At 42.8% G+C, this 23,585-nt stretch overlaps 1 protein-coding gene across 1 annotated transcript; it reads left to right on the top strand.

Moving 5' to 3' along the window:
• Nucleotides 1-221: 221 nt before the first annotated feature.
• Nucleotides 222-3,220, top strand: SAT1 (spermidine/spermine N1-acetyltransferase 1). The gene is made up of 6 exons (XM_004321767.4): nt 222-466; nt 693-744; nt 835-918; nt 2,335-2,436; nt 2,531-2,571; nt 2,700-3,220. The coding sequence occupies exons 1-6, from the start codon at nt 401-403 to the stop codon at nt 2,868-2,870; spliced, it is 516 nt and encodes a 171-aa protein (XP_004321815.1). The 5' UTR covers nt 222-400; the 3' UTR covers nt 2,871-3,220.
• The last annotated feature ends 20,365 nt before the right edge of the window (nt 3,221-23,585 follow it).

Below are 23,585 nucleotides of genomic sequence, written 5' to 3'. Positions count from 1 at the left end.
ACCTGGCGCCTCACCGCCCGCGCCCCCGCCCGCGCGGGCCGGGTTCACACGGGCGGCCGGAAGAGAGGGCGGTGCCCGGAAGAGGGGGGGGGCGGTCGCGGCCTCATTGAACGAGGCGCCGCGGCCTCATTGGACGAGGCGCCTCATTGGACAAGGTGCCTCCGCCTCACGTCCCGGGGCGGGGCTTCTTCGCGCTAAAAAGCGGAGCCGGGCGGCCGAAACGAGTGGTTACTGCCTCAGTTAGCTGGTGTTCGTGTTTCGTTCGCCGAGGTTTCGTCGGGTCATGGTGCCATCCTGACTGGGAAGAGGACGCTCCCGGGAGACGAATGAGGAACCACCTCCTCTTACTGTTCAAGTACAGGGGCTTGGTCCGCAAAGGGAAGAAAAGCAAAAGAAGAAAATGGCTAAATTCGTGATCCGCCCGGCCACCGCCGCCGACTGCAGTGACATTCTGCGGCTGATCAAGGTAGCGGGAGGCATGGGCTCTTCCTGCGGCGGGCGGTGGGGTCCTGGTCCCCGGTAGGTCCCCCTCTCTCCGCCTGCCTCCCCCAGCCCCGGCCCGGCCGCGCCGCTCCGGGCGAGACTCAGGGTATGAATCCCCGCCCAGCCCACCCCATTCCCCCGAGCTGGCCGGGCCGGAGCCTCACTTAATTTTCTGCTTCTCTTCTTTTCTCTTGTGTACATCAACCCAGGAATTGGCTAAATACGAATACATGGAAGAGCAAGTAATATTAACTGAAAAAGGTAACGCATCAGTGGCGGGGCGGGGGACGAGCGTCCGGTGCCTGCCACCTTCATCGAGGCCAACACTGTCCCTGCTGCCTCTTCTTGCAGATCTGCTAGAAGATGGTTTTGGAGAGCACCCCTTCTACCACTGCCTGGTCGCAGAAGTGCCCAAGGAGCACATGACTCCAGAAGGTAATCGCCCTCTCCTTCCAGAAGCCGGAGAGACCGAGTGTTCTGGAAGACGTAGTGGCTGCTCTGTAGAAGCACTGACAACACAGGCTGAAGTTACTTACTGAGAAGTTGGCCAGAAATACTAGCCAGCCAGTGTTCAAACTACTGAGAAAAAAAAATAGATTGCTGCACTTAATAATAGGGCGGGTTAGAAGAGCTGTTTAAGTATCAGTGCTGTGGAGACCCGGAAAAGTTAGGTATAAAGTCGTTTGTTGTAATTCAGTTTCATAAATGGTTCTTGTTTGACCCTAACGTAACCGTTTTTGTATTTGTGTTAAATTACATTTTTTTCTTTAATTTGTCCCAATCTTCAGGTTACAGTCTCTAGCTTCGCCATGTACATGGCCCTTCCGTGTACATGGATGGGCGGGGAGGTAACTAAAAGATCCTTTACACAATAAAGTAGATGATCATGATAAATGAGGTAAGGCCCTATTATCACACACTTAAAACACGGTAGATCAGAAGCTCCATTGTACTCACTTCCTGTTTGCAAAGGACTATAAAATGGCTAGAAAGTTTAATTTGAAACCTTTGCCTCCAATTGGAATTACAGACACCCATAAAGAAGGAGTCAGATGCTTTTTTCCTTTTTTTCTTTGTTTTTTCTTTGTCGTTGTTTTTTCCTTTCTGGTCCTTGGGCAGAAGACGGAGCTAAAGAGGGAAGTTGTTGGGCAGGGGCGGTGGGGGGTGCTTAAGGTTTTTTCTGAGGTCATTTCCTCATACTAGAAAAAATGAGCAGAAAACATAAGGGATGAGGTACTTTCCAGAGGTATATGGATGTTACATCACACCTGGGTACCTCTACTTCTTCCGGCTTAAACATTGGGGAGAGCAAATGGAAAATGTGTGAATTGGAAGGCAAGTTCTGAAATTAAACGTTGCTCTTTTGGCCTGATGTCCTGACCTTAAGGAAGCAGAGTTTCTAAACTACAAATACTTAACTATTCTGAACTGCCGTGTAAACCTGACTTATTCCCAAGTCAAGATACCAGTATATCAGTAGGATGTGAATAATGTGTGTGTTTAGTTTTAAGACCATAGCACTTTCGTTCTGGCAAGTAATGAAAGCATTCTCACTTCCTGAGTGTGAGATCCAGCAGATTGCAGAGTGGCCAGTCCACAGTTTTAGCCTGGTTTCAGCTAGCTCTAATGTGTGCTTTTTGCAAATACATGTTCTAAGAACAGTGAGATCATCCAACAGTGGCCTGGATTGCACTAGCATAAAAGTCAGGAGACAGTCTGGCCCACTGGCTACTTATTTCTGTAATACATGCATGTATGTTATTTAAAAACTTATGATAGACTTCTGATTTTGCAGCTACAACTTTGACGGATTGTTTTTCATCCATAACTCATGTGATACTCTTATTACAGGACACAGCATTGTTGGTTTTGCCATGTACTATTTTACCTATGACCCATGGATTGGCAAACTGTTGTATCTTGAGGACTTCTTCGTGATGAGTGATTATAGAGGTATGATTGAGTTCAGGGGGGCTGCTCTAAAGAGAAATCAGGGCTTGAAGTCCTTAAAATGACCTTTTAAATGGTACTTCTCTTTCTTTTTTAGGCTTTGGCATAGGATCAGAAATTCTGAAGAATCTAAGCCAGGTATGTCTTGGTGTTTGGTTTCCAAATTTGTAAGGGTTACTGGATTATTTTAACACCTGAATCAAAATTGGGTCTTGGAAAGCAGGTGAAATGTCACTGAGTTTGTGTTTTCCTCTCCTGCGTAACAGGTTGCGATGAAGTGTCGCTGCAGCAGCATGCACTTCTTGGTAGCAGAGTGGAATGAACCATCTATCAACTTCTACAAAAGAAGAGGTGCTTCTGATCTGTCCAGCGAAGAGGGATGGAGACTCTTCAAGATCGACAAGGAGTACTTGCTAAAAATGGCAGCAGAGGAGTGAGGAGTGCTGGTGTAGACAATGACAGCTTCCATTCTATTTTAGAATAAATTCTCAACTTACCTTGCTTTCTATCTTATTTGTAGTGAAATGATAGAATGAGCACCCATTCCAAAGCTTTATTACCAGTGGCGTTGTTGCATGTTTGAAGTAAGGTCTGTTTAAGATGGCAATCCTTGTATGCACGTTGGAGTCAGACTTCTGTTGAACATCTTTAATGAACAGCAAGGTGGTATGATAATGTCTATGAAAAAAACTCCACTCTTGTGAGTCATTTCAATGTGTACAATGTACACACTGGTACTTAGAGTTTCTGTTTTGATTCTTTTTTAATAAACTACCCTTTGATTTAATTGTTTGGTGTAAGCATTTTTACTGATCCTTTATTTCTTAGACATTTTTCTTGCTGTTGAGTGCAAAGTAAAAATGCCCAAGAAACATGATAACTTGACAGTTTTTTAAAAAGTTTTTTCTTGTTTTTTGGGGTTTTTTTTTTTTGTTTTTTTTTTTTGTTTTTTGCGGTACACGGGCCTCTCACTGTTGTGGCCTCTCCCGTTGCAGAGCACAGGCTCCGGACGCGCAGGCTCAGCAGCCATGTGGGTCTTCCCACCGCGGCATGTGGGTCTTCCCGGACCAGGGCACGAACCCATGTCCCCTGCATCGGCAGGTGGACTCTCAACCACTGCGCCACCAGGGAAGCCCCTAAAAAGAGTTTTTAACCCAGTTTAAAGTGTCTTATGGTCAGAAGCTGTGTTGTGCTGGTATTCCCAATGTCTAGAAAGAAGCCAGTTGAATCCCAAAGTTTTATATGTAGCAACATATAAAAATATGACTTTATATTGATGACACTACACTTAATCCAACAGAATTTTCAAGAGCTTAGAAACTAAGGCCCACAATGAAAAAGCCTATTTGTTACACCAGTAAAAGAGGTGGAAATGGGTTCTGAAATACTGGAAATTGGGGGAAAAAACATCTTGCCCACAACAACCTCATCCCACACACAAATACTATTCTGAAGGGAAAGTAGATCACTTTGCTAGTTAGGCAGGAACAAAAATTCCACATTTTTAAAGGAATTTTGTAAACTAAAAGGCTGGAGTTGGACACAGGTACCAGTCAGGGTAATTAGCATCCTATTTGGAGAGCAAGTTTCTGATAACTGTGTTAACACATGGGTTTCTAAGCGGAGAAACAATAGGAGGGCTTAAAACTGCTGGGGGTTGGGGGAGAAGTAAATAGAAGCTTTCTCCAGGACTGAAAATGAAACTCACAGAGGGCTGAGGAGGAGACAGTTTTAGATAGGTGAACTCCTTTTATTACTCATGACACTGACCTAAATTCCTAAACCCACTAATTCCCACAGTAATGAAAGTGGTAGTTAATAACCACTGTACTGATTTCCAAGATTAATGTTTTCCAAAAGAAATCGTCAGATAACTGAGAAGCGGTACTCTGTGTCTTCTTACTGTGTTCTCCAGGAAAGAAACACGGGACTCCTCACTCAAAGGGCGATTTGTCCTGCATCCCTTGGTTTCAGTGTCTTTTGTGGCTTCCTAAATTAGAAGGCAGCCATATAAACAAGCAGGATCCTGTACTGTGTTTAACAGGAGCGCTTTGGGATTTATTGGTAGCTCAGAGAGCATGTCATGAAAATAGACTTAGAGTCCGTTCTCAACCAGGGTCCTGCTAGACTGGCGAGTAACTATAGGAGAGAAACGCTGGCAAGCATAAAAAGGGTTAACTAAACACAAGGAGCTTTGTGGGGAAAGAAGACATTTTGAAAATTGTGTTTTGGAAAGTGGGCCTCCTTGAGGAAAACAACTACATGCTGACTGTGGTTAAATATGTGAATAAATTAGATTAACCAAGTGGGTTACAATGTAACTCTTTGTTTTCTCATACTTAGAGCTTAGCCCTAAAGGCCCAGTGTTGTCACCATGAAAGCTTTTAGGAAGTTTTTGTATCCACTTTAAAAAAGTCCCTTGAGTTTAAAATTTAGAAGCTGAAACACCACAGCATCAGCCTACTGAATGTTCAACGCTGTTACAAAGACACCTCTTTAAAAACTGAACTATAAAAACAAATCCATAAAGCTTGAAATCACCAGGCAAGTAAGAAAACACAATCCGGGGAAATTATATGAAAGGAAATAATAAACAATGATAAACCTGGAAAAGGGGGGCAGGGGGAGTCCAGGTAAGCAACACCTCTGTAAAGATAACTTTGAAATTACTATTTTACTAAAATATTATGCCTGACATAATCATTTGGGAAGAACAGTCTTTCAGGCCTAAGAACTTGCCAATTATTACATAAGAATATTTTGGGGTTTTCTCTGTATAGTTAAAAAAAATAACTTATTTGCTAAGTTTATTAGCTCCCTTAAAGAATAATAAAATCAAAATTTTTGATAGTATTAAAACAGGAAGTAGCTGGCTTTGTCCACACATAGGCTTACAAGACATCCTGCCACCAATCTGATTACAGGGTCAACAGTAGAGGCACCTTCTGTCACGCTCCAAACCAGAGCCCAAGGTCATCAACTGCTTAGATTCCACTGGGCAGCCTTTCTAGGGAAAGAAAGTAGAGTCTTTTTCACAGAAATGCACAAGCAACAATTCAGAAGAAATCTAATGATTTATTAATGTCTTAACACCCACTCTACCCAGTCCCGCTTTACCCAGCAGGGCCTAGAATGATGGCACTTATCTGTGCTCCTTGAGGCGAGTGGCTGCTCAGAGTCTGCAGGTGGCCACGTCCGCTCCCAGGATTCTGTTTGCGAGACCGGCCTCATCTTCATCTCCTTGCTTCATCATTTCTTCACGTGGATTGTCATCTCAGGGTGACTCTGTGCTTTATTCTCATCCCTTTTCTTTGTGCTGCCGGTCTGGGCTTCAAGCTAGTCAGCTGTCACCCACAGCCCAGACTGACAGGCCCACACCCTTATTGAGTCCATCCCACCCCCACCCCTACCATCATTGCCTTTTATGCCTCATCTATCAAAGGCCGCCAAATACCCTTCCTTGCAAAGTTCTCCCAGCGCCCTCTTCCCCCAACACCTTTCCTTCTTGTGGCTTGCATCTGCCCAGCAAATGTTTTAGTAGCTTCCAGGTGGTTGTCAACATAATAGTTAATGAGAGCTAACGTTTAGTAAGTACTCACCAGGAACCAGGCATTGTGTTTAGCACTTTGTATAGTTATTACGTCATCTAATTCTCACAAACATCGTGTGAGCTAGATGCTACTATTTGTTTCTTTTTATAATGAGAAACTAACCCTCAGAGCCGTTAAGTTGCCCAAGGCCACACAACTAGGCCTGGGAATCAAACTCCAAACAAAATTTCTCAAACCCCTGGGGGTTCACTGCCATCTTCTCAGAGGACCTCATATTCTCCATAAGAATGACTGAATTAGGTGTTTCTTTTGGATTATACTCTAAAGAAGAATAAGTACAGTTGTCCCTCAGTATCCGAGGGGGATTCTGGAATTTTTTTTTGTCCGAATATTTTCCATCCACTGTTACTTGAATCCGCAGATATGGAACTCACAGATCAGGCAGGGCCAACTGTATAAGCATTTTCTAGATCATTGAAATCAGTAGTTCTTAGTACGGGCTGCACATTAGAATCACCTAGAAAGATTTTAAGAAATACTAACGCCCCACCCGGAGAGAATCTTTAATTATATCTTAATGTCCATTCCAAAGTGAAGGCTGGATTGATCGCCACTGATGTAGATAATTACCTTTTAACCGAATCCTAGTCACAACCGTGAGGACAACCATTTCAGTCTGTGTTTACGCTGCTCACCTTGGCACCACATCATTAACAAGCAAAGAACAAGTGAAATCACATCACGCTGCATGAGGGAGAACCTCCTGGAGAGTTTTTAGAGAAAAATGGTGGGAGAATTGTGTCAACCAACTGCTTACAGTGCTGAAACAGGAAACAGCCATCAGTACCACGCTCCTTTGCAAGGAGCAACTTCATTTCAGCAAAACATCTTCCCTCACATTAAATCAGTGTTGCCCATTTGAATTTTATTCATTTGGTAGTTTTGTCTGTATTTGACTTGTAAATGTATATGGTTTCACAGTTGTATAGGAGCTACGAACATCAAACGTTCACATCTAGTTGTATGTCTACAGTAAGTAAATATAATAAGAATAATTTCAATCACCACTATGAGAAGTCTTTCCTTTAAAAGGAGTCTGTGTAGGGCTTCCCTAGTGGCGCAGTGGTTGAGAGTCCGCCTGCCGATGCAGGGGACACGGGTTCGTGCCCCGGTCTGGGAAGATCCCACATGCCGTGGAGCGGCTGGGCCCATGAGCCATGGCCGCTAAGCCTGCACGTCTGGAGCCTGTGCTCCGCAACAGGAGAGGCCACAACAGTGAGAGGCCCACGTACCGCAAAAAAAAAAAAAAAAAAGGAGTCTGTGTTACTAGAGTTTGAGAAACACTGCTGTGACCATAATGCAATACTGCCTGCTTCTGATTGGTTAGAAAAAGGCCAACGGCATCAGAGGTAAGACTTTACCAATTAAGCCCCAATTTGGACAGATTTAATCTTGATATTTCAGCAAGAATATTTCATAGATATTTTTTTTTCCACCAAGAGGCATATAATGTTTGTTTGTCTCTTTTTGTGATGCAGCCGATGATGTCAATACCTAGGTGCACTGATTCATTAGGAGTTTCAAACTGTGATACTCTATCATTCCTTCTTCATTTCTTAGCTAAAATACTTCTATAAAGAGAACCTTCTCCTATATTGTGTTTCGTTACCATGAAGTACAGTTCACCCAGCAAAGGCAGGATACATGCTTGATTCTTTTAATTTACTAGGTTTCAAAGAATGAACTGGCTTCCCCAGCATCTTCCAATTCGGTTTCCCCCCCCCCAAGTATCTTTATTAACTCGTGGACTTTAAATATTTCCTGTGTCTTAATTGCGTCATTTTTCTGATTGAAGCTTGGATTGCTCTAATTGTCCAGTGAGAGCTTCTTCAAGTTGGCTTCAGAATCCTTTGGACATGACTGCAGAAGCCTTTCTTTGTTAGCTTCCTCGCTTTTAAGATGTCCCAGGTTCATCTTGTACATTTCCTACCCCAGACCTGACATCAATGGCTAGGTAACTCCGAGCTTCTGAGATTTCCAGGGAAGCAACATTTACTGGGATCAAGCAGTGTTCATGGCTCTGTTTTGACAATAACATGGGCACAGCCGACTGGTGCCATTCACCTCCAGCTTAGCTCAGGGAGCCTTCCACCAGCTGCGGCCCAGGGCTGTCTTCTTCCACCTCGGGGCTTATGCTGCTTTCTTTCATTCAGTGAATCAATAACAAAAACAACAAAAGTGGTTACAAAACAGCTAAATCCACAATGACAGCGATCCTTGTTTGCAGAGCAACACGGTCTGTCCAGGGGCAGTTTGGGTCTGGTGGAAAGAACGCTCCACTTGGAGTCAAAGAAAACTGAATTGGATCTTGGCACTTCTTCATTTACGGGACTAAAAATAAACTACCTCAGAGTTGCAAGTGAGATTATGAATATGGAAGTGCAGGATGTACATGATTAATATATTCTATATGATATACTTAGAGTAACCCTGCGTTGAGCATCTACTATGTGCTAGATACCATGATTTTATTTCATTAATCTTCATAACAACAGTGGCAGAATATGCCACCCCAAAATATGCCACTTTGGCATTAAGGATTATTTTGAGCTAAAGGCACTCGAAAAACAGCAGATGCAAGAAGAGCATTCTAATCTCCCCTTTTCCTTCTGAAAACAGGAGATAACACTCCCATCTATTTGTTACTTTTCCACAATCACCCCTTTGTCCAATCTGTTAGAAGAGCATTTACGTTTGCCACCTCTTCGAGTGTCCATTTCCTTATAAGGGCTCCCATGTCACTGTAAAACATATTTGATCAATTTGTGTGCTTTTTCTCCTGTTGATCTGTTTTATATTAATTAAATTCTCAGGCCCAGCCAAAAACTGCAAGAGGGTAAAGGTCAAGTTTTTCCTCCCCCCACATGTTCCTGTGGTGTGCCAGTGAACCAGCTGGGGTTAGGGAGGAGCCTTGATTTGTAGAATTTGCTGATTAACAGCGTGTAAATACTTCCACCAAGGCTGATTTCAAGCTACCAAAGGCTTCAACAACTAGCTTGCAAAATTCCCGAATATTTAACAGTAGGCTCTCCCAAGCCAGTAGGAGCAGGCTTCAGCACACCACTGAATCAGGCCCATTTCAAAGATGAGGAAATGGAGGCTCAGGGAGGTTGAGCAACTTGGATTCACGGCAGGGGGTGTGGGTCCAGGCTGTCAACCCGGTCTGTGCCTCCACAAACGTGTGCTTTCTCTACCACATAGCTGGCCCTTCTCGAAGCAGCTGATCCACACTCTTTGACCTCCTTGACTGTCAACATCCCAGGAGCAGGGACATGTCCCATAATCTTTATATCCTCAGGGCCTCATTCCACGCATGGCACGCAGTAGGCATTCAACAAACATTCATTAAATAAATGGAATCAACCAGCCCCAGTTTTGGGGGGAAACAGAAAGAGAGAATCAACTTTAATTTCATGCTTTACCTGTAACAGGCATCCACTTTGAGAGTCAGAATTTAATTGGGAAAAAAAAAGCATATAATTATAGGGCACTTTCTACATTCCACATGTTATACATGGATTATGTCATTTAATCCTTAAAACAAATCCATCCTTCTGTGTATGAGGCAGGTAGGGTGTAGGGGGTGAAACAACTTGTTCTGTGTTATACAACCGGAAGGCAATGGGGTTGAGCTTTGAACTGGACAGCTGGGCCCCAGACACACCTCACAAAGCACAACTCACTGTCTAATTTAACTGTACACAGTGGCCTTGAGTCATTAATACTGGTGGTGCTTTGGGACTCAGACTTTCTTTGTCACCTGGAAAAGGTCTTGCCTGTGCTTACGTTAGGTGTGGAGGAGCCAGGGGGAAGGTGGGATTGAGACCAACTGCTTCCTGCGGCAACACTTCCCAGCCAGCTCTGCAAGAAAATGCGACTTTTCCGCAGAGGACCAGCTTCAAGGCAAGGCAAGTGGTTCAGGAACCACCCCACTTCACTTTCTCTTCCTCAAATTATATACAAGTTGTTACAAGAAACAAAAATTTGCTCTCCTAAATTTTCCACACGGGCCTCCAAGGAACTGAAAAACAAAAATCATTTTCCAGTTTCTCTGGCTTCAAGCCTGATTCCAGGACATGATCCAACACTAATCACCATCCAAATGCCTGTCAGTGAGATGGTGGCGATGCACTCTGGCATATAGTACTGAGGCAGCCTTGTGCAATGTTGTTACAGCATTATGTTATAATTACACCCCAGCCTTGTTTCCTGCACATCTCGCAGATGCTTATCCACCGGCGGGGTGATAGCTGACAATCACTCTAAACAAGCCTGGACAGAAGAAATAATAGCGGTAACCCTGAGGAACTTCTGAAAGAATATACAGCTAATATTCTAGAACGTTCGGCCAGTTCAGTAGTCTCTTACAGGCAGGTCAAACGTCAGGCAGCATTTCTACCTTTTCCTGTTCTGCTCTGAGCTCTCTCTGTGCTCTCTTGTCTTGTCCAGAATAACATCACTTAACTCCTCTGTATCTTGAAACATGTTGACCTAAAACATGAAACACCGGAGGAAATTCTTACAATCCCTCAGTCCCCACCCCCACCTCCCAGAGGAGCTAAAAGCTTAAGGAGTGGTGTAGCAGGCTGTTTGTTATAACTGCTAAGGGGGCGGGGGAGCTGCCTACCCAACCTCCTACCGCTCCTCCCCTGGGATGGGACAAACAGAATCCTATTGGTCATGGACACTGGGTCCAACCAGATGGAACTCTCTGGAAATGTTCCCACTGAAATCCAGGGAGGTGGGGAGGAGGAAGTTCCAGAGGGAAGAATCTAGGTGGTGGTGTGTGTAGTTTGCATTCCTGTCTGTGTTTTAAGAGGTTTCCGGGCAGGTTTTAATTAACCTCCAGCTGAAACTTGCTAAACAAGTTTTGCAACCCAGGTTGTTGTGTTAGTATTTTTCTGGGTGTATTGTCCTAGGTTTGAATTTCATGAAGTTTATTATTCTTTCTAATTAAAACTCAATGGGAAAAAGCAAAGTGTATGTTTTAAAACCTAGGTATTTCCTGGTAATGGCTTGTAGGAAAGAATGAGATTTGGATTGAAAAACGAAATGAGAATTTATTTACAAGTGATAAGACAAAACTAAAAATATTATTTTTTCCAATGAAAAATACACCATCTTTTGGGTCAAATGCTAATTGTTTAAGACTTCATTTTTAAAACAAACCCTTAGGTTTCATATGCTCCAACACCTAGGGGTGAAACAGAATACTTTCTTTCTAGTTTCCTTCATCAAGGCCTGCATTTCAGAAACTAAAGCACAGCATGATCTTTCTGCAACAATAACCACTGAATAATAATCACTCTGTCCTCAAAGGAGCCACTGAGAAGAGTGGGCTTTGAGGATACTCGACAAGATGCAGGCTGCTGCCGCAGGGGCCTCTGTCCCCAAACCCTAAGAATAATCTTTTGACATGATCTCTGATAAATCACTCTCTACAGTCATTTATATAACCCTCTGCCCCTAGCACAGAGGAGTCTGCTAGTTCAAGTCCTTCAAACTGGGAAATATTTGCCATTTGAAGTATATGAGAACTTTCCAGGTGACTGAGATTTAGGAACTTGCTTTCCAAACCTCAAATTCCATATGTAGGGCTTCCCTGGTGGCGCAGTGGTTGGGGGTCCGCCTGTCGATGCGGGGGGCGCGGGTTCGTGCCCCGGTCCGGGAGGGTCCCGCGTGCCGCGGGGCGGCTGGGCCCGTGGGCCATGGCCGCTGGGCCTCCGTGTCCGGAGCCTGTGCTCCGCGCCGCCGTGGTGGGAGGCCCGCGTACCGCAAAAAAAAAAAATAAATAAATAAATAAATAAATAAATAAATATTCCATATGTACTCTTTATGGAAATAATCTGCCTGACAGTGCCCCTGAGGTAACAAGGTCACGCTCGGTTCCTCTTGACCATCTCCCCTTCCATAATAGTACTTGCACTTGAATACAAAAAGATGTATCCCTCATCTACCCTGAATCTTAGCAGAGTGTGTTACCTCAAAGTGTAAAAACCTCTGGGCACCAAACCAAGGAATAATTCAGCAATGTACAGCTCCTGAGGAAAGTTCCCTGAGAGTTAAGCCAGAGTCAGGGAGAAAAAATAATTTTTTCTCTACCCTTCTAGGTTCTTGGCTGAGATCTCCCTATAATGAAAGACAGATTAACAAGAGATAAACAAACAGAAGTTTAACAACATGTATGCCTCCTGTATACCCAGGAAAACTAATTCTCCAAAATGGCCCAAGGCACCACCTTCAATACCATCTCTAGCTAAAGACAAAAGAAAGATGTTAGGGGAGAGGAGAGCCAGCTACGGATGGTTACCAGGAAAAGCACAGTAAACAGTAAAGGGTATGGCAGATTTAAGTTGTTGTCTTCTCCACTGATAAGAGCTTCTAGAGACTTAGCCATTTTCTTTGTCCTAGTACACAGAGGGAGACACCCTTACAAACGGATATTTCTCTTATAAGTGTAAATGTCTCTTATAAAAGTGTAATTTCTACTCGATTTTCAGAGCTTCTCCTGTGTCTGCTAGTTCTTAAAAATAATCAGCCTAAATTAATCGTCATGCCAAAGAGGCATGTTTGGGGGGAGGGATATTCTGCTCCCCTTCACCAGCTTCTCAGGTTGCTTAGGAGCACAAACCAAGGTTTACATTTCAAACTCCACAACGAAAGAGGCTCCTGAGCAAGCCAATTCAAACTGTCTCTCTTGGTAGAAATCTAAGTGGTACAATAAAGGAACTACTGGTTAAAGAGTGTCAGCAGTCAGTTGGCTCCGGGCGGGGGCGGGGGTGGGGGAAACGACATGACCATACATTTCCACGAGATTGCTGGCTCAAGCATTTTATCATGATTGTTTATTACGTCCCAGAAGAGACTGTAAATTCCATTAGACATTTGGGACAGTTTTCTCTCTCAAGATCTGAGAAAGAGATCATTTGGTTAAAAAACAAATTGAGAGGAACCGTAACTTATTTTACCCAGGTGACAAACTGCTTTATCTAAGCATTAGAAGTGGAAGGGAGATAATATTTAACATTTATTTGAATTGAAAAATAAAGTCAGATTTTCTTTAAGGATTTCCATTCCCTTTCACCTAATTAACTCCTACTCTTCCTCAACTCTCCACTTAAATGTCACTTCCTCAGGGAAGCCCTCCCAGACCACCTCCTAGTATACATTCCACTAACACCTCCTTCATTGCAGTCTTCCCATTTGTGACTTGCTGTTTATCTGTGAAATTCTTTAAGATCTGTCTCTCTCATTAGAACAGAAGCTCATAACGGCAAGAATCATGTCAGTTTTAGGTCCACCATTGGTTGGTGAGCAGGGAGACGGTTAATATTTTGCACATTTCTTTAAAAGTTAGTTTGCTTTGGCTGATTGGTTTGACAATGAGGACTGGCTGTGCCATTAGGTGTACAGCAGGCACTTTCCATTAACTGAATGAGCTAAATGAGCTGTGCCGAGATTTCAAAGCAATAAAAATAGATTTAAAGTACGTGCATAATGTACAGTACATCAGAAATCGTGTTCTCTGCAACTATTTAACCTATGATTTTACAAATATAAAATGTCAATTCAAAATGTACAAGAGAAAATTTGAAAATTAAATTTTTAAAAGATGAAATATATGGAGAGGTACATAGCTGTTCAAAATTCTTTTGAACAGAAATGCTTGAACGAAACTGAAATAGTACAATCACTGCATGAACACAGGACTCCCACTTCTACTCTTCCTGGGTGGGCGTCAGTCAGCATCTGCTTGAACACATTCCGTGCTGGGGAAGTTACTACCCTACATGCTAGCTCAAAGCACTGTTGGAAAGCTCCATTTGTGAAAAAGTTCACCTAGCTTGAAGTCGAAAACTGTCTCTTTGTTGTTTCTATTCACCCAACTGTGGCCTTAACTCTGCCACTGGAGCTGGAATAGCCCCTCACCCACTGAGCAGGCTTTTAATGATTCCAAGATAGACACATCCAATATCCAACCCTTTAAAAATTCTGTATTATATTATTTCTTGGCAGGGCACCATCCTTCTTTGAAGATCTCCATTCCCCTTCACCTAATTTATAGACTCCTACTCTTCCTCAGCAATCAGCTTATTTATTTATTTATTTTTGCGGTACACGGGCCTCTCACTGTTGAGGCCTCTCCCGTTGCGGAGCACAGGCTCCGAACGCGCAGGCTCAGCGGCCTTGGCTCACGGGCCCAGCCGCTCCGTGGCATGTGGGATCCTCCCGGACCGGGGCACGAACCCGTGTCCCCTGCATCCGCAGGCGGACTCTCAACCACTGCGCCACCAGGGAAGCCCTCAGCAATCAGCTTAAATGTCACTTCCGGCACCTCCAAGCAATGTGTCCATTTTCTACGCAGGGAAAGGGGGAAGGCAGAGGGTGAAATACACAGCCTGTCCTTAAACAGCTTGTCCTTTTAAAAAAAATTCTGTAGAAAGCCATCTCAAAAAAAAAAAAAAAGAAAAAAGAAAGCCTTCTCTAATCACTTCCATCTACATTTCATTGGCTGGGACGTGTCACAAGGAAACTCTTAGTGGTAAAGGAGGCTGGGAATTCTAGTATGTTGCTTTCCGGTTACTCTTATAGAAAGCCATGGGTATAAGGTGAGCAAAGTGATAAATCACATATTGGCAAAATTACAAGCTATGGTTTTAGAAGTTATTTGGAAGACTGTAAAGTAAACTAAATAATCAGCTAACAAAGTAGTTATTAAGACAAAACAAACCTTTGACAATGTGTAAAGCTACGCAATTTTCTAGCTGGGTCAAAGCAAAAATATAAACAGTTCACCAAAAAATGTAGATTCGCAAAAAAATAAAAGGTAGTATATATGGCCTGACATTGCTTTGCTCTTAAAATTTTCCAGTGACTTCTCTTTCCACTCCCAACTCCAACCACCCTACCCCAAAGTGTTAAATGGTTGTGACGTTCACGTTTCCTAATCAGCATGTAAGTCAGAAATTCCTAAAATGCATTTTAAATTGTGAATCACACCAGGACATGACTTTGTCTATAAAGCAATTTGATTTTTAAGGCAACTTAATTTTAAAAAGACTTGCACACAAATGTTCAGTTGATTACGATTAAGACCATTTTCTTCTGGTGAATCAGCATGATTTCTTCATCAAATTATGCATTTTGTCTGCTTTGTGGAACATTGGCAGTTTCATTTCCTGTTAAGGAAACAGTATCTTCAAAACTCAGATAAACCTTTGCCTTTACTATTTGAGTACTGGAAATAAACCAGGAAAAATCTCAAATAAGTCTTCATGATTATTTAAAGGTTTAGAAGGGGATTATTTGTTCTGATTGAAAAAAATTATCTTTTCATGTGAGTACTTTATATGGAAGGTCATTTCTGAAGCTTCTGTGGCTGATGCGGTTGGATTCGTACCTAACTTCTTTCTTCTTGTAAAATAGAATCCTGTCATCATCACAATCTATACTCTCCCACCTGGACTCTCAGCAGGAACCCTGGGGTGGCTCCAGGGGTAAGAGCCCCAGTTCTCTCAGTATACATTGCATACAAACATCCTAACAACTTTTTTCAAAGTGTTTCATTATTAGTGTTTTGTTTGAGAAAAAGTCCAAAAGAGGATCTGGTGAAAAGTCTACAGGATAAGGAACATGAGGAGAAAGAGACAGCATTTTGAAATAGAATCACATGATTTGCAAGCAGGGAAAAAGCAAGAAGAAAAAAAAAAGAGGGGTGGTGAGAAATCATAGAGAAATTGTGCTGAGTGGCAGCGAAGAGAGGCTAGTACCATACTGAACATTTTTTGAAGTGTCTGTATAGGCGTTGGTATGACAGTGACCTTAATGTACCAATAGCATCCTGTAGACAATACGGGGGGCTACATATAAGGTTGTTTGGTTTCTGTTTTTTTTATGGAACGGTCCAGATTTTTAGTTTTCTGTCTAGAAAGCAAAAAAATCAAAAGTGCAAATACCATGGCCTGCAGAGGCTCTAGTTTTCGCCCAGCCCACTCCCCATCTCCCTCCTTCTGTTCATTAGCAGAACTCCCCTTCCACCTACATGGTCCTGGTGTCCTGGTAAGATTATCAGTCAGGATGCCCTGCTCCTTTCGAAGCTCCCATCTCCCCAGGACTTGGCTCAGGGCTGGGTGTACCCGGGCTCCACAGCTCCCACTAGTTCACAGGCTAGAGGCTGTAGCCAGGAGCTGTTGGCTGCCACCTTCCTCGCCTTGAGGGAGCACCTGCTGTGAGAGGCCTGTGGGAACCAGAGCCAAGCGCTGGGTTTGACATGTTCCTCCTCCCCTTGAACTCTTAGCTCACGCTCCACCGTGAACCACAGCCTCCCCATTTATAGGTTGCCTCATATTCTTGAATCTACCCCATGAGGGTAGCTCTTCTCCCCACCTAGGTCCTAAATGGCTTGGCAGCAGGCCATGTTGTGTTGGGTTTTTTTCCCCAAGAAACAAGGAAATGTAGTTAAGATCTGTTCAATTATTTTCTTGTGACAGAAAGTATACTAAAACCAGAATGTTTTTCTAATAAGCGAGCACACTAGATGGTTGCTTAAAAAACAGTATTTATGGTACAGAACTTACATTATCTCGTTTAATCTGCACACCTAACCTGTGAGGTGGATGTTCAAGTTTATGACCTTGGAATTTTGAGCTGAATTATAAATTGCAATGAATGCAAGTACCTCTGACTCCAAATTCTGTATAAGAAAACAAACGGCCCATAACGCCTCCTCTTCACGCCACTGCCCCCCCCCCCCCCCCGGCAACCAACAAGCAAACTTGCACCACCTTGTTATTCCTGGTTATCTCAGGGATAAAGGATGTTCAAAGACAAGGCCTTACAAGCTGAATAAACTGGACAAATTATCCACTTGAATTTCATCAAATACATTTCCCAAGCAACAAAGTAGGTGATTCAGCATAGAAAAAACTAACTGCTCAAGAAGATAACACATTTTCTGAGAGTGCCTTTGGCCAACCTTAATAACTGTCTCCGCAGGAGAGGCCTACATTTGGGGAATGGAGGGAGGGAGGACAAGCCAGTTGTTGGACTGGGACCTTCCAGAACCACAGATGTGACCCTTAACAAGATAGCTGACCTGGGCCTTTCATTTCTTTGACTTTATTTATGCTTTTAATTCCAAAGTTGCAAATAACAGGAAATGAACCACAGTGTTAGCCAGTTAACATCAAAGGTAGAAGGAGACCAGGAGGCCGACTGTGAAAAAGAATTAAAAGGGTAAACATTCCAGTGAGTCACAAGCATTCAAAACTCACTAGAACCACAAGAAGCAAATAGTGTGGGAACGCAGAAGTGGACACCCCAAGGAAGAGCAGACCTGGAGCTCTTTGAAAAGTATAAAGTTCTATACAAATGTGAGAAATAAGACATAAGTTACAGGGAAAATATTCATAAGACAGAAAAATGATTTTTAATGGAAATTAATTTGGAGATATACTGACCTGCACTACGTACACGCTAGCCATTTGTTCTTTCTTGTAGAGAGAATAATCCTTGAAGGATACTTGCTCTTATATTTTTCAGACCATAAATATCACAGATTATATGGTACTTCAACTTTGAAATGAAAGTTTGTGTGCTGTGTTTTAATAAAAATGGTAAATTTACAAATCATGGTGCTGAGAGGAAAGCAGTAGCAATCTGCTTTTTCTCTTTGGCACAGTGGTTCCCAGCCTTGGGGAGTCTTACAAAATACTGATAACTGGGTTCCCCCCGCTTGCCTGCCAGAGAGAACCTGATGTCATTGGTCTGAGTACAGCCTGGACATCGGACATTTAAAAATCACCCCAGGTGATTCAAATGTGTGGTTAAGGGCAAGAACCACTGTCCTCAAAATTGCTTAGAAAGCAAGGCAGCTGCCCAGAGAAAGAAGGGAATTTCTTTTGAAAAACAAAATTATTTATTTGGCTGCTCTGGGTCTTAGTTGCAGCACGTGGGATCTTAATTGCCGCATGGGCATGCGGGATCTTTAGTTGGGGCACGCGGGATCTAGTTCCCTAACCAGGGATCGACCCGGGGCCCCTGCATTGGGAGCACTGAGTCTTAACCACTGGACCACCAGGGAAGTCTCGGGGAATTTGAGGTAGATGGAATCCATAGTTCTGATTCCATCCCCCTTAGCTTAGCACCCTCCACCACAGGTGTATCCTCAGAGAGTTTCTACTCCAAGAAATCTGGGCATCAAAAAAAACTTTTAGGGAATTCCCTGGGGGTCCAATGGTTAGGACTCCACACTTTCACTGCCGAGGGCGCAGGTTCAAACCCCGGTCAGGGAACTAAGATCCTGCAAGCCGCTCGGTGTGGCCAAATTAAAAAACAAAACAAAAAAACCCCTTTTAATTTTCCCATTCTTTCAGATGTTTGGGAGAAAAGGGTATAAAGGAAAAGTTCCACAGCTGGCATCTGTCATGCTGGGTTTGCTCACCACCACTTAGGCTGAGTTTGAACGCCAAAAATGTTCGAAGTTAGACTGTTTAAGAGATGTGACCTGCATGTGTGTGTGTGTTTTAACGACAATCAGAGAAATCTGGTGTAAAGGTGCATGACATCACACTTATTGCTACCTCCATCTGACCAAAAGCTCAGGTAACTTTAGTCATAAAAATATTTATGTAATGATGCACAAGCGGGAGCTTTAGTTTCTGTCTAGGTTTATTTCACCTAACAATTAAACAGCGCTAGATGAGGGAAAAAGTGATCTGTAACTTCCCTTTGTCTCTGATAACTCATTCTAGTAAAGTAAAATGAGGTTTAATGAGAGGAGGTAAAAAAATAGTATAAAGAAGTGAAAATCAGATTGAAAATGAAGATACATTTTCAAGTCTGATCTCGAAATGAAACGTTCACTGCTGTGACTTCATTACAATTTCATTTTGATCATTTCAATTTGATATAAATTCTGCTCCACCTTTTTTTCTGTGTCTGCCAAAAACATTGGTATTTCCTTGATGTACACTTCTGAATCTGCAAAGAGATTAAGATTTACATATCTCTGGGTTAAAACTGCAAGAGAAAAACACCATGGAAGTTCCTCAAAAAGTTAAAAATAGAACTACCACATGATCCAGCAATCCCACTTCTGAGTATTTATCTAAAATGGCTGAAAGCAGGTTCAAAGAGATATCTGTACACTCAGGTTCATAGCAACATTATTCACAATAGCCCAGAGGCAGAAGCAACCCAAATGTCCACAGATGTATGAACAGATGAACAAAATGTGGTATATACATACAGTGGAATATTATTTAGCACTAAAAAGGAATCCTGTCACATGCTACAATGTGGATGAACCTCGAGGATATTATGCTAAGTGAAATAAGGGCAGTCACTAAGGACAAATACTATATTATTTCATTTATATGAGGTATCTATCTAGTCAAATTCATAGAAACAGAAAGCAGAATGGTGGTTCTCAGGGGTTGTGGGGAGAAACGGAGTTGTCATTTAATCGGTATTATAGGGGAGCAAAACTTGCCATCCCAAAATGTGTCTCTTCGGCATGTGGATTATTTCGAGCTGAAAACAACCAAGGCCCAAGACTCAGAAAGAACCTCTGACCTGCCGCCTAACTGCCTAAAAGAATTTAGGTAAAAGGCCTGCTCCCCAAATAGAGCTATCACCAGAGAGCTCTGTAAAGAACATGGGCGAGGTGTGATGAAGGAGACTCAGCAGGGCCTACAGAGATCAGAGTCTACTATGTACCCCACTGTCTCTGCCTGGCCCAGCAAACATTGTTTACAAAACATTTGCTTATGGTTCCATCTTCACAATGAATTGCCTTCCTCTCCTTTGAAGTCCCAAACCACTACCCCCAACATGCTCTTTTGTCTTTAGCTGAAGATGGTATTCAAGGTGAGGGCTTAGGCCGTTTTGGGGAATGACTTAGTTTCCCTGGGTCTCTCCCATGTATACATGTTATTAAACTTTTGTTTGATTTTCTCCTATTAATTTGTTCATGTCAATTTAATTCTTAGACCAGCCAGAAAAACCTAGGAGGGCAAAGGAAAATTGCTTCCTCCCCAACAGTACAGAGTTTTAGTTTTGCAAGATGAAAAAGTTCTGGAGATTTTTTCACATCAATGGGACTATATTTACTACTACTAAACTGTACACTTTAAAATGGTAAATTTTATGTTATGTGGTTTTTATGACAAGTTTTTAAAAATCTTGGTTTCAAACGTCAGAAACAGAATCTGGGTAACTTAAAGGAAGAAAATTTGGAAGATGATGTGATCACTCATGGATCAAATCTGAGAAGGCTGAAGAGCCAAACTTTAAGAACAAGAAAGACTGGGAATCAGGAAATTGGGTGGTCCCTTGAAGTTGGTGAGTTTTGCATGTTCCTTTGACTGGGAAGCATCCAGTAATAAATCTCGGGTTCATAAATATCATGGAGGAAAAAAAACTAAAAAAGGAAGGCTGAGCTAAAGGAAGTCAAAGGGTTTAGGCAGCAGGTGCCCTCCGTTCTAAATTGGGACAGGAACAGTCGTGCAATTGCAGACTCTGAAACAATAAAAGGCAGAGGACTCAACAGTACTCTGAAAAGGTATTCCATTGTGATGTATTTTGATCTGAGTCTGTTCTCATTCTATTAAAAGAAAAGTCTCTCTTTGGTGGGAACTAAAAACAAAATCTGATTCATATTGAATTTTTTCCCAAAAGTTACACAAAGGGAAATAATAATGCCAACTGTGAGAATTGAAGTGGAAATCAGATCTCAGCCCGACTAGAACAACCAATGGGGACAATAGACAATAACTGTGACTCTAATGAAATTCATTTCTCAGCTGAAGGCACTGGGCCTATGTTTCTCTTGTTCTATTCTTAGTACTAAATTTAACTTTTTCCCTTTCAGGGAAACAGCTCTCTTCAGTTTGAAACAATAGATATTCACACTGCATTCCATATTTTCTGGGTTCTCAGTGTTGCCTAAAATGTCATGACCTCCTCTCTTCCCCCACAATATTTCCCTTTCTGGGGGGGGGGGTCACAGCTGTTTTCAGCACATGAGAGTGGAGAGCTGGGGTAGGCGGTGCAAATCTACGCATCAGGAGCAGTAGTGATGAAGTGAGGGAAGGCACAAAAGCTGTATCTTACTCATCTCTTCCTCTCCAGTGCTATGCTGCCATTTGCTGGCATTCAGGAAATTTTTTTGAATGAATAGGACAGACAAACTTAGTATCTTTCTACACATGAAAATGAGCTAAAAATTTTAAAGTAAAAGTGGTTGTTGCATTACAACACCTCAATAAATGCTAAAGTAATGTGTGGCTGAATGAACTAGATTTCCTAGTAACCATGCCCGCTGTTGCCTTTTAGGTGGTTGTGGTGCAGGGCCCAGCTGCCTACTAAATACACTCTCCAATTCTCTCTCACATTAAGAGAATCCCAGTTTTTCACTTGGCATATTGTTTCTCAGCTAAAAGACATTTGTCAGACTCCATTGTAGCTAGGTTAAGTTATAGTCAACAAGTAAGCTGAAGTAATGGGTGGAAGTTCTGGGAAGTCTTGGAAGGGAGGTGGCATATGCACCATCCTCTCTTCTTCTATTCTGCTGCTTGGAACTATGGTGTGATGGCTGGAGCTCCAGCAGCCATTTTAGACCATAAGGATGAAGAGTCTATCCTAGAGATGGCAGAGCGGAAAGCTGAAGGGAGCCTTAGTCCCTATGACCATGAAGCTGTCACACCAGCCCTTGGACTGCTTACTCCTAAGGTTATTTTATTGGGGAAATAAACTTCTGTATTTTCAGCCACTAGTTTTAGGCTGAACCCAATCCTAAGAGATACAGCTGTGATCTCAGAAAATAAAGAACTAGGAGAGAGGTCTCAGACCCTCCCCTTTCTCTCCTTAACACATCACACTCAGTTTAGGGAGGGTACCAGTCCTCTACCTTACAAAGGTACCCCTTTGTTTTCATGATATATTCCTGTATTACTGCAAAGGTAGTTTAATTTGACTGGCAGTCTCCTGGCTCCTGACTCCTCTTCCGTATTGCTAGAAGACAGTTCAGTGCCACGGTGCTTACCAAAGACTCCCCTTGGCCTCTCTGCCGCCTTCCCTTGTGACCTCTTCTAGGCCTGCCTTCTCCCTACGGCAAAACTGTCCAACACCCTCTTGCAATCTGATTAAACTGATTCACAGTGAGAATGAATAATAGTCTTCATCTAGGGAGAAGGGTAGGCGAGCACACATTCTATGGGTGTATAATTCAGAATGCATTTGTCACTTGGGGAGAGTGAGAGTGGAACATGGTTGTAAAATGATTTGTGAGGTCACAAAGGCGGTGAGGCACAGGTCTGGGACACGAATCCAGGCCTTCTACCTCCTGGTTCAGTGTTCTTTCCTTCAAGCCAAGGAGTCAGGCACATTAGGCACTCCACTTCAAAACTGGTGTTGCCATGTCCAGGAAGAGCATGTGGAGGGTGAGACGAGTGCCTTATGAGCTCTGCCAAGTTATAATCTGTTGGCAGAGCTGAAGCCACAGGAGTGGGAAGCACATGGGGAGGATCACAGGCTGAACTTTTAACCCCAAGGCTCTGAGCGGCACATGATGGGAAAGGGAAGAGGCTCCCACGGTGTGCATGTGACTTCTCTCGTGTGGCTCTTTCATGGAAGGCTTGCGAGGAATAGATGAAACTGCCCAGAAGGCATCTCTATTGCTTCTTCCAGGGCTAAATTTGTGGTATGGGTCTCGTATCTTCTTGGTGATATTCAGAAAACAGGCTATAGAGAAATCTTTTTTTTAAGTTGTAAAATTAACATAATGTAAAATTTACCATCTTAACCATTTTTAAGCATACAGCTCGGTGTCATTAAATACATTCACATTGTTGTGCTACCATCACAACCATCCATCCACAGGACTCTTTTCATCTTCCCCAACTGAAACTCTCTCCTCATTAAACACTAAGCCCCTGTTCCTTTCTCTGCAGCCCTCAACAATCACCATCCAACTTTCCGTCTCTATGAATTTGACTACTCTAGGTGCCTCATATAAGTAAAATCATACAGCATTTGTCCTTTTGTGTTAGGCTTATTTCACTTACCTTAACGTCTTCAAGGCTCATCCACGTGGTAGCATGTGTCAGAATTTTATTCCTTCCAGGGCTGAATTATGTTTCATTGTATGGAGAGATATAGGAATTATTTTTAAAGAAAAGATACATACATGTGTACATAAACAAAGACACTGAAGTTATCTGATACTGTACAAAGGGGTTGAATTTTGAGTCTATGCTTCGTGCGGTGAGTATAGAAGGAGCTGGTAGCCTTGCCACATATTAGGTGCCAGTGAAGAGAGACAATACAATGTGGGCCCGTCCTTCAAGACAGCTCACAGTCAACCTGGGAGGCAGACACAAGTAGCTTTAATACAATATGACAAACGTTACATCAAAATAGAGGTGAAACATATGAATTCTCCCTAGGAGGCGTCAGAATGATTACAGGGTGACCTTTTTTTTCAGCGTGACCTTTGACTAGGCCTTTGAGAACAACGAAGACGGGAGTATCTGGACTGGC

The sequence above is a fragment of the Tursiops truncatus genome, chromosome X (assembly GCF_011762595.2).
Source record: "Tursiops truncatus isolate mTurTru1 chromosome X, mTurTru1.mat.Y, whole genome shotgun sequence".
NCBI classification, from domain to species: domain Eukaryota; kingdom Metazoa; phylum Chordata; class Mammalia; order Artiodactyla; family Delphinidae; genus Tursiops; species Tursiops truncatus.
This window is presented reverse-complemented; position numbering and strand designations above follow the sequence as displayed.